General features: G+C 42.3%; 1 protein-coding gene across 1 annotated transcript in view; it reads left to right on the top strand.

Annotated features, from left to right (window-relative positions):
* LOC139540812 (adenomatous polyposis coli protein 2-like) overlaps nt 1-12383 on the top strand; it is a 38125-nt gene that overhangs the window by 2129 nt on the left and 23613 nt on the right. Inside the window, exon 2 of the mRNA XM_071344790.1 lies at nt 8508-8669. Within this exon, the coding sequence (XP_071200891.1) occupies nt 8529-8669 (141 nt within the window). The 5' untranslated portion in view covers nt 8508-8528. The remainder of the gene's footprint in view (nt 1-8507; nt 8670-12383) is intronic.

Here is a 12383-nt window from a genome sequence, read left to right as displayed (position 1 = left end):
ATTGTCAGCATTTTTCTTTGTATGACTTTGTTATTGAGGGAAGCATTTGCCAGTCTAGTGTAGCTGTGATATATTTGTTTTCCAAATGGTGTGTGTTTATCTTGACGCGCTCAAGGGAATATCCAAGTTTAGCAATGTCGGCAGATTACAAATGTATAACACCTAATCAGAGATATTTCTATTTTCAGACTATTTTGACAGCCGGTTACAGAACCTCAGATCAAATGCATGTCTATGGTTCTCTCTTCAATGTCACTGATAGGGAAGAATCCATGTCATCTACATTGAGGAAACAACCATATAGACATGCGTTTGACATGCGTTTGCCAGTTTCCCTTTCAAATTAAATAGCCGACTGCAATATACATTTCCAATGATTGGGAGGCAGGAACGATCATGTGTTTGTTTTCCTCCTCTGCTTCGTCTCTCCTACAGTTAAGGGCCTTATTTCCATTATCACTGAAAGCCTTCTTTCCTCTAATGGATGCTGAAATGCTCCTCCTGTTGCTGCTTCAGATACAATCTCTGAGGCAGTGCCTTTCAGCTCTGAGCCAAAGTTATTGACAGAATTAGCTGAAGTGAACTAAAGCCTGCCCTGCTCACCATTTGAATGTTCGTCACTCAGAATGCAAATGGAAGATCTCTTATCCACAGAGGATATAGTGGGATGATGTTAACCTCTGTCACTAGAACAATGGGAAATGTCCTCCGTTCTACCTATGGAAGCCTACCACCTCTTTACATTGTACATTGCTCCTCTCTCTCCTCTCTCTTAACCTCCTCTCTTGACTCATCGTTACTGTATTAGTTGCTATGGGAGACCCACTTAGGTTAAAGATCATAGCGTTAGTCCATCATTTGTCTGACATTGGGACCCATGAATGGTTTAGAACCTGTAGACAGCTGTAGCTAGCGAAAGCCTTTCCCTTCATGATGTAAGCTTGTATAAACAAAGGGCCAATGGCAGGTCACTAATTATGCAGTCTTCTTGAGTTGTTTTTACCACACGCATATCACCCTTTACATCGAGCATCCACGTAATTGATGAAAACAAAATGTTGCGGTCACTTTTGAAGGACGTGTCCCCAGAGAGACGGATCATTTTGTGTCTGGGTCATTTGAGAACTTCGGCACAGAGTTGAAAAATGTCGATGAGAGGCTTTTTGGCAAGTGAATTCTAGTCAACTCCAATGCTAACACCGTATTGATTCCTCACTTAATGAACATGTACAGAATAGTCAGTCCCAGCTGTGACAAGCTGATGGAAACACTCTAGCTCTCACAGTCCAGTCCCTAGGCTGGGATGGCCATTCAGTTCCAGGCTAGCTCTGATCTGTGCTGTTAGCATTAGCTGTAACGTTAGCAATGAGCTATCTAGGTAGGTCTACTGACGACATGTATGTTGTGTTAGCTATGTGTTAGAACCCGAAAACTCGATATACATCTACAAATCTACAAATAACGCTGCTCTGTCTTATTTTCCCATTCAAGGACAATCCCTCTGTAAGCTTCGAATGTGTCCAATTGCCATGAAAGACGCTATTTTGAAAGAAGAAAAAATATCTGTGTCTGGAAACCTCACAAAACTTCACCATTAGGAAATTACATTTTGATCAGATTGCAGGACTTCCTCGCCCGTTCGCAATATCTGAATAATTGATGTTCTGGATTTCATTTTGGATGAGCGTCTACAGTAGATGCTCCTCCTACCTGGCTCACTCTAAGAATATTGGTATGACAGTATATTACCTGGCCTTTTGACCCCGTCACTGTCAGTATGGGCTGGTCTGACCTCATGCTCAATCCATGGAAGTGGGTTTCTCCATGAATGAAAAATGGCGGTGAGGTGACGCATTTCTCATGAGATGGGAAATGTCCTTTAATACTGTGTCATACATTTAGGAATTCACTTTCATTCAACACCTCTGTGTTTGACTGTACATTTCTGACCAAAGTGACCATAATAATAGCTAGGATTAAACAACCACAGCACTGCTGCATTGTTGATCCGTAGACTATATTATTTCATTGCACTTTATACTAGAAAAAGACTTAGCAACGGTTTAGGCATTTATCAACACCTTGAACGCACCTGAGCTACTGCCCTACTGCGAGAGCATTGTACGTCTTTCACCAACACCTACTACAGCATAATACGATTGATTCCACCTAATAGTGCACAAAGAACGAGACAGTCTGGTTGAGGAGAGAGAGAGATCCTCAGGCTCACCATCTTCACTGGTAGGTGCCGTTGCCGTGGTAACCAGACGGTCTTGGAGGGAAGGGGTGGTGGAGGAAGAAATAATGCAGCAGTGTTGGTTGGGGGGAGAATCCTAGCTGTATGCTACGCGTGTTCTTTGTTCTGGCCTCACACTCTGCGCAGCCATTCATGGCCTACTTTCACTGTACAGAAGGAGCTGCGGACCGTTGGACTGTATCGAAATGACTCACCCTGTAAACAATGTAATGACAACATAATGATAGGGTAAAAATAAACATATATGATGATCATGATAATGCAAATCTATTACTTACCGACAGTTTTTTGGACTGAAATACATTTATAAACTCAGTAATGTTAGAAAATTAGGAGCCTATTATTATTTGATATTATAATATGGTTATTGTTAAAGAATATGCATTAGAATTATTATTATTATATTATAATTTTTTATTAGTAGTAGAATTAGTATTATTACTGCAGTATCCTTGCTATTAGTGGCTAATTATTTAAACCATAATTATGACAAACAAGATGGGAGAGGCAACAAAAAGCTTATTTGGCTCCTACAAACCCTCGTGGACCTCTGAACTTGAGCCCTTGACTGTTTCAACACAGCAAGACAACAACTCAGAAACCATGATGTCTGCTTGTTTCTTGTCAAACCCGGAACCCCCTTTTCCCTTTTATGCCCACGCAACCTTTGAGTCATCGTCCGTCGTCAGGGGACAGTGCTCTTGATTAGCCTTTTTGTTTCGCCTGACTTAGTTCGCTGACTTCACAAGCGCCAGTGGATGTGGCTCAGACCTTTGGCTCCTATTGTGTTTGCATGACTGGAGAGCGAGAGAGCCTGCAGTACAGAGCTGACTAGCTAATCACAGCACGGCTCGTCCCCAGCCCACTGCTGCTGAAGGGCATTTATGCTCTAGCATGGCTAATGTTCAGCCTGACCTTATAGGCATGGAACAAGGCTTTGTTTGCGTTTTGTTTGTTTACATTGTCTAAACATGGGTATTACTTAATCCTAAACATAGTTATTATGAAATCCGAAAATGGCCATATAACAGTTCGGGATCATCTTGCCACATTTCTCTATAAAGTGTAGGTGTGTAATGTGTTACTCACAGTAGAGAAGTCGAAGATAGCCTCCCGGGCCAAGGGTTGTGTAAGCTCTGGTTACTGCATATACACTAGATATACAAAAGTATATGGAAAACCCATCAAATTTGTGGATTCGGCTATTTCAGCCACACCCATTGCTGACAGGTGTATAAAATCAAGCACACAGCCATAAAATCTCCATAGACAAACATTGGCAGTAGAATGGCCTTACTGAAGAGCTCAGTGACTTTTAACGTGGCACCGTCATAGGATGCCACCTTTCCAACAAGTCAGTTCGCCAAATTTCTGCGCTGCTAATGCTGCCCCGGTCTACTGTAAATGCTGTGAAGTGGAAACGTTTAGGAGCAACAACGACTCAGCCGCAAAGTGGTAGGCCACACAACCTCACAGAACGGGACTGCCTTGGTTGCAACACTCACTACCGAGTTCCAAACTGCCTCTGAAAGCAATGTCAGCACAATAACTGTTGGTCGGGAGCTTCATGAAATGAGTTTCCATGGCCGAGCTGCCGCACCCAAGCTTAAGATCACCATGCGCAATACCAAGCATCGGCTGGAGTGGTGTAAAGCTCGCTGCCATTGGACTCTGGTGCAGTGGAAACACGTTCTCTGGAGTGATGAATCACACTTCACCATCTGGCAGTCCAATGGATGAATCTGGGTTTGGCAGATGCCAGGAAAACACTACCAGCCCCAATGCATAGTGCCAAATGTAAAGTTTGGTGGAGGAGGAATAATGGTCTGGGGCTGTTTTTCATAGTTTGGGCTAGGCCTCTTAGTTCCAGTGAAAGGAAATCTTAACGCTACAGCATACAATGACATTCTAGATGATTCTGTGCTTCCAACTTTGTGTCAACAGTTCGGGGAAGGCCCTTTGCTGTTTCAGCATGACAATGCCCCCATGCACAAAGCGAGGTCCATACAGAAATGGTTTGTCGAGATGGTTGTGGAAGAATTTGACTGTCCTGCACAGAACCCTGACCTCAACCCCATTGAACGCCTTTGCCGACTGCAAGCCAGGCCTAATCGCCCAACACTAATGCTCTTGCAGCTAGCTGAATGGAAACACGTCCCTGCAGCAATGTTCCAACATCTAGTGGAAAGCCTTCCCAGAAGAGCGGAGGCTGTTATAGCAGCAAAATGGGGACCAACTCCATATTAATGCCCAGGATTTTGGAATCAGATGTTTGACGAGCAGGTGTCCACATACTTTTGACAATGTAGTGTTTTAGTCACTCACTGATAGAAATAAACAGTAATTCAACATCAGATTGTGGTTCTGAATGGAAACTGCACAAGCCAGTTGTGAAGTACGCAGCACATCATGTCAATGGCATTCCATTTGGCTGGTATCAATAGACTTGCACTATATGAGTCCAACATAGCTGCAGGATAGAGAATATAATATAGAGTTGTTTGGCTCTGCTACATCGATTACCCCTACCCCCTATTACCCCTTCTGATTGGTTCGCCTTTATTCATCTCATCCTCACTTTTACCACCTTTTCCAGAGCGTGAAAGGGGATTGGCTGTTTCCATAGAAACAGTCTCGAACTGTAGCACTCCGTTGGCAGGCTCGCTAACACTCACACGGCTTCGTCTGAATTATATTCCTCTGGGGGACAATTTCCTCACAGATTACCCAGCATGCATTGCGGCTCCACCAGCAGCAAATAGGACACAACAGAAAGAGCCATGTTGGGGATAAAAAGAGGGGGAAAAATGCAAGAGAAATAGCCATCACCTGACATAAATATGTCACTGCAATTAATGCTTTTGCCACAGGGGCAATTAAGATGGAAGGACGTTGCGATAACGTTGAACCGTGAGCCAGCTCATGAATATATTCCTTTGGTGGAAGAAACCTAATTGGAAAAATCAACCAGCTGTATTGAATTCCCTTAGGACCATAATCCAACACGCCCCCTCAGTACCTACTCCCTATCCAGCATTGCTCAAGCATCAGTGGCTGGCCTTCAACAACAGACTGCCACACTGCCTTCAATGCTGTCCGGCAGAATAATGAATGTGTTTCATGTCCCCCACTTTGAAATGATAAAGAGCTGTGTGTTCAAGGCATGGGCATTGATGTGTCCCCATATGTCCACAGCCATTAGATAGACACGCTAAGGCTGCTTTGTGTAGGCTGGATGCATATCATCACCCGCCTAATTTCAGTAACATACTGCGTTGCTTATCAGTACATGTGGACACAGATAACAATGTGTGAGAGAATGTGACTCACTGATGGAAACATTTGGAAAAATACCACCACTCTCATTGCTCCAACCCATTGGATTTTCAGTATTGATTTGCGAGGCTGTATTTGAGTTACATTGATTTTTCCAAGCTTGTGGATGTCCTTTGCATAACAAACTCTGGCCTGACATTCCCTTTAAATGAACAGCCATCTGTTCATTACGTAATTGCGCAGTTTGCTTGTTGAGAGAGAAATTATGTGATTTGACTTTAGCGGAATAAGGCAACAGAGTACACAGACAGGACAGCAAAAGAATGGACCGAATTCAATCAAACCCACACTTTGGAAAAATAATTGTTGCAATCAAAATGAGCTTTTTTCTTTTTCACCAATAAATACTGTACAATGAATCACATACAAATATGCATTGATGTTGCGTAATAACAAGTCTGTTTTTCTCAATGCAAATCAAATTGAGTTTGAGGATATGCTAGTCCTCTATTTTCTACTATAAAACATTTCAACACGTTCAATCCAATACTACATCAGCCCTATCCCCTCCATTTTGTTCCACTGTGAATTCCCTAAGGGGTGAAAGACAGACACAAGGTAATGAAATGCAGCAGTATTCCAGCGGAGGGTTTGCCGCACTGACATTGCCTGTCTGCCCCCAGAGCACCGTGGTCCATAGCCTGACCTTTGTGACGTGCCCGAGTCGCAGATGTCCTCCACCGGTAATATCGAAGTGGGCTGGATTGCACCTCCCCCTTATCAACGCTACTGCTGCGGGAAGGGAATCTCATCACTAGGGCTAACAAAGACTGGCCGAGGTCCTTTAGCAATTCAGATGGCTGCAGTGTGCAGGAATGAACGTTAGTTCAAGTGAAACGAAGTGTCATCAAAACCCATTGAAATTCATTGAATAAGACTTATCTTTTCTGTATGTCTCGATTTGTATTCATATGGGGATTTGATGACGAGTAATTCTTCAACAAGTAATATTTCTAACTGTTAATTACCCCAAAAATGTATGCATTTCAATTCTGCGTTATCTTTCATTGCTTTGTTAAAAATAGCAACCATTGTAATTCCATAATAGAGCAAACGATTGCTCTTGCTCTCTCTGAAAAGCAAACATCCTCAAATAGTCAAAATGTCACACCACTTGCCATGCAAGTCTTACACATAAAAATGATGTGTCAAATTACAGACCCAGGAGAATCACTGTTGCAGTTATTGTCATCACCAGTCATGAAGAGCAGGAAGGCTTTAATAATGTACATCTGTCACTGCCGTCGGAGTCTCCATAAAAAGCCGAGCGAATGACTGCTTCAGGCATTATGCACAAATGCTTACTGGCTTCATTTGGTTTCATTGATGTCAAGGTGACTAGGGATGAAATTGTGAATTTGATTTGCTTCTATATAATTGCATCAAAGCCACCAGTAGTGAGATTGGAGTCAAATTCGATTTATTGTACCATATATTTATGAAACACTTCCACTCCTTCAAACCTCAGAAAATGGCTCCCTGTAGCCCATTTATCAAAACCCGCTGCATTGTTTTTCCTCGCTGACAACATTTCTTATCTAGTAAAAAGAGTAACAAATTATCAAATAACATGTGCAGGTGTATGATCTTAATCTGATCACTCTTTTGTTGCAGAAAGAGTTAAGCTTTATGATTTACATAAATTCACTGAAAACCCACACTAACACACGGTTATATTAACATTATTGCACCTTTCATGTACCCTAATTTTAATAAACTAATAGCTTAACCACTGCTCAAGTAACATTATGGGAGAAACATTCAAATCCTGTTGCTGCAGGATTACTTTACTGTGAAAATACTGGTCAAATTAAGATCCTACATCTGTAGCACAGACAAAACTTATGAGTTACAATGTGATGTATACACAAATGATGCACAAAAGCTTCAAATGATCAGCAACTATAATAAATATTGTATGCTGCAATGTCATTTTGATATGGTTTTATATTCAACTGCTGTAACCAGCGGTATCAAGTACCATAATATTATCCAATATCCGTAACAATCATAGACTCTATAACCAGATTAATGCGTTGCTTAAACAAACCGTAGAGCACATTGCCAATATTGAATGGCCACACAGAGAGTGAATTCAGGCTCGGCCAAGCACAAAGATTGATCAAAACAGAGCTAAACTTGATTTGACAGATGATTAGGTTCTCTGTGTACCATCTGCTGCCAACCTTACACTGCAGAGAGGAGAGAGAAGGGATGTAGCCGGAGGAGCCCGTCGCATGTTCTACGTTGTTTATATCGACACTACCGCTCAAAAGTTTGGGGTCACTTAGAAATGTCCTTGTTTTTTAAAGAACAGCACATTTTTTGTCCATTAAAATAACATTGAATTGATCAGAAATACAGTGTAGACACAGTTTTATTGCTTCTTTAATCAGAACAACAGTTTTCAGCTAAGCTAACATAATTGCAAAATGGTTTTCTAATGATCAATTAGCCTTTTAAAATGATAAACTTGGATTAGCTAACATAACGTGCCATTGGAACACAGGAGTGATGGTTGCTGATAATGGGCCTCTGTACGCCTATGTAGATATTTCATTAAAACATTAACAATGCCTGCACTGTATTTCTGATCAATTCAATGTTATTTTAATGGACAAAAAATGTGCTGTTCCTTCAAAAACAAGGACATTTCTAAGTGACCCAAACTTTTGAGCGGTAGTGTACGTATGGAGGAGCCCTGAGCATCTCTTTTTTATCTATGTTGTTTTTATCTATGTGCTGTATGAGTATCAATTGGGAAATAAAATGGGCAGTTTTCCTGTAAATGATTCTGCAAAGACACAATGGAATAACCTTATAATAAGAAATGCATGATATGCCAGAGTTTGCCAAGAAGCTAACCTCCACACCACACTAACCTTCAATCTCACTTGTTTCTCCTTCCTTGCAGGGACCACAACACTGCCTGAAGATGGCCAACTCCACAGCTTCCTATGACCAGCTGGTCTACCAGGTGGAAGCTCTCCGCCAGGAGAACTCCCATCTGCGTAGAGAGCTGGAGGACAACTCCAACCACCTGTCTAAGCTCGAGAACGAGACCACCGACATGAAGGTGAGAGAGGGCAAAGGGATGACCCCAGGGCTAACGGGGAAATAGTAATAGGATAGGATTCGAGTGTTGATTTGATGTCGCAAAGGTGGAAGGTCAACCATTGCATTGACCTTATAGTTTGTTGTTTCGTTGCATATAGACCAAAGATTTTAAAACGTTTAAGACACAGATGATTAAGTGTTGCTAAGATAAAGTGTTGCTTTGGTTTCTAAAAGACAATGTTTTCATTTTGGAATTTCTCTATGCCTACATACAGTGGGGAGAACAAGTATTTGATACACTGCCGATTTTGCCGATTTTCCTACTTACAAAGCATGTAGAGGTCTGTAAAAAAATCCCAAAAATCACATTGTATGATTTTTAAGTAATTAATTAGCATTTTATTGCATGACATAAGTATTTGATACATCAGAAAAGCAGAACTTAATATTTGGTACAGAATCCTTTGTTTGCAATTACAGAGATCATACGTTTCCTGTAGTTCTTGACCAGGTTTGCACACACTGCAGCAGGGATTTTGGCCCACTCCTCCATACAGACCTTCTCCAGATCCTTCAGGTTTCGGGGCTGTCGCTGGGCAATACGGACTTTCAGCTCCCTCCAAAGATTTTCTATTGGGTTCAGGTCTGGAGACTGGCTAGGCCACTCCAGGACCTTGAGATACTTCTTACGGAGCCACTCCTTAGTTGCCCTGACTGTGTGTTTCGGGTCGTTGTCATGCTGGAAGACCCAGCCACGACCCATCATCAATGCTCTTACTGAGGGAAGGAGGTTGTTGGCTAAGATCTCGCAATACATGGCCCCATCCATCCTCCCCTCAATACGGTGCAGTCGTCCTGTCCCCTTTGCAGAAAAGCATCCCCAAAGAATGATGTTTCCACCTCCATGCTTCACGGTTGGGATGGTGTTCTTGGGGTTGTACTCATCCTTCTTTTTCCTCCAAACACGGCGAGTGGAGTTTAGACCAAAAAGCTCTATTTTTGAATCATCAGACCACATGACCTTCTCCCATTCCTCCTCTGGATCATCCAGATGGTCATTGGCAAACTTCAGACGGGCCTGGACATGCGCCTGCTTGAGCAGGGGGACCTTGTGTGCGCTGCAGGATTTTAATCCATGACGGCGTAGTGTGTTACTAATGGTTTTCTTTGAGACTGTGGTCCCAGCTCTCTTCAGGTCATTGACCAGGTCCTGCCGTGTAGTTCTGGGCTGATCCCTCACCTTCCTCATGATCATTGATGCCCCACGAGGTGAGATCTTGCATTGAGCCCCAGACCGAGGGTGATTGACCATCATCTTGAACTTCTTCTATTTTCTTCTATTTTCTAATAATTGCGCCAACAGTTGTTGCCTTCTCACCAAGCTGCTTGCCTATTGTCCTGTAGCCCATCCCAGCCTTGTGCAGGTCTACAATTTTATCCCTGATGTCCTTACACAGCTCTCTGGTCTTGGCCATTGTGGAGAGGTTGGAGTCTGTTTGATTGAGTGTGTGGACAGGTGTCTTTTATACAGGTAACGAGTTCAAACAGGTGCAGTTAATACAGGTAATGAGTGGAGAACAGGAGGGCTTCTTAAAGAAAAACTAACAGGTCTGTGAGAGCCGGAATTCTTACTGGTTGGTAGGTGATCAAATACTTATGTCATGCAATAAAATGCAAATGAATTACTTAAAAATCATACAATGTGATTTTCTGGATTTTTGTTTTAGATTCCGTCTCTCACAGTTGAAGTGTACCTATGATAAAAATGACAGACCTCTACATGCTTTGTAAGTAGGAAAACCTGCAAAATCGGCAGTGTATCAAATACTTGTTCTCCCCACTGTATGTAGGATCTTACTTTGATCACCATGTTGCAGGAGCTTTCCTGCAATGCAGGAAATGTAAAACCTGTAGTGTATTTGAGGTTTTAAAAAGGCTTCTGATGTTTGTAATTTCCACATTGAAATTTCAGACGATTCTCCCTTACCAAAAATGTATCAACCACTACAAAAATGTCCATTAATTATAATCCACATAATTCACATTTCCTGTTGCTGCAGGATTATTCTCCTGCAGTAGCAAACAGGCTCAAATGAAGATGTAGGATCCTTCCCTCTATTTTGTCAAGTCGTGGCTAATAGCATGATTGAGATACAGATAGGACGTATTCCAATTCAAAATCCACTCAGATCTGCCTGAGATGGATAGGGTTCAGCCCCGATCCTGGAGGATGCTGTAGACTTCATGTAACTCCTTCACTAGTGACCCAGTTTCTCTCCTGAGTGACTGGAGACGCTAATGCTTCATGGCTAGCATCCCTAGGCTAGATAGACGAGGCACTGGGCCACACGTGAATCATTCCCCTTTCTGCACGGATCCACCCAGTTGTCTTTGTTACAGTAATGATGCCAGCAGGGATTGAGACAAGCTGCTGGGGAAGAAGAAAATCATTAGACCATTCAGCCCATAAGATGTTTTCTCATTATAGATTTTTTTGCTGTTTGAAATCCCTGCGTGTCTGACAGGATAGTCCTTTTTTTCCCCCTCTGTGACCAATCCTCTCCCTGGATTCCAGGAAAGGATCCGCTTCAAGTTTCTGTCACACCATGTGTCATTGCAAGGATGGTTTACTGTTTGCTATTCGTCTGTCTAAAGACAAAACGGTTGGCCTTTATAGACATTCATCATAATATGATATCTGTGTGGATTAATATGATCGGGATCAGATGAAGATTAAATGGCACACCCCGACTCTCAGTGTGTACCACTTCATCTCCTGCAGAACGTTGCAGAGTCCTTGCGTTACCTCAGGAATAAATCAGCTCTATCCTGCATAATCACCCAGCTCTTGTCACTTTTACTTAAAATCAAACTGTGTTATTTGGGAAATGATTTCCTTCTTCAAAAGACAGAGGAAAGCTGATGGAAGACATAGTAAGGACTTCTGCCTTGGCATATTTTATTCACAGGGAGGAATAGACCTATTGGTTCTCTACTGGCTCTGAACAGAGATTTGTATTCCCAACGATGTGCCATCATTTGAAAATGGAGAGAAGAAACCATAGACCCATTTCATTGCTTTGTCGTGCTACTTCTGACCCAATAGACACTCTCAATGTCAGGGGAGTTTGGATTACTGGTAGAATTAGGGACCATCCCAAGAGGGGTGGAATCAGGCTTTCCATTGTGCTTTAGAGTGGCTTTAGCCTAAATTCTGTGTACTGTGGACTACCACTAAAATATTGTGCACCTGATTCTGAGAGGCATGAGCAGAAAGGTCAAAACACGTAACATAATCTGGTTATTAAAAAAGCCCCACTCATCTTTCTTCCATAATGAATTATTTCAAATCAGAATTTACGAAATGAACAACAAAACGTACCGAAATACGATTTCTCCGTTCCATAGCTGCAGCCAGCAACATCAATCATAATCTTGATAGTTCTCAATCTGAAACTGTAATCGTAGGTGCTAACCCCAATGCATGTGGGTTTGTCCTATTACTCCTCTGGCACATGTGCCCAGATGCTGAGCACAGCTGGATAATCCCCAGCTAAAGCCTTTATATTCCTGAGGTCGGCTTTAGCTATCAGCAGAAAACCAAGATTCTCTGTAGAGAGCTCACACTGCCGGATACTGGTGGCAAACAGACCAAACCGTCCATCTGAAGAAAAAGAAAATGTATCTTTTCCAGTGAGAGGACATTCATTCGAAGAAAGGCTGTGATTTCAGG

The sequence above is a fragment of the Salvelinus alpinus genome, chromosome 16, assembly GCF_045679555.1.
Source record: "Salvelinus alpinus chromosome 16, SLU_Salpinus.1, whole genome shotgun sequence".
Lineage (NCBI taxonomy): Eukaryota > Metazoa > Chordata > Actinopteri > Salmoniformes > Salmonidae > Salvelinus > Salvelinus alpinus.
This window is presented reverse-complemented; position numbering and strand designations above follow the sequence as displayed.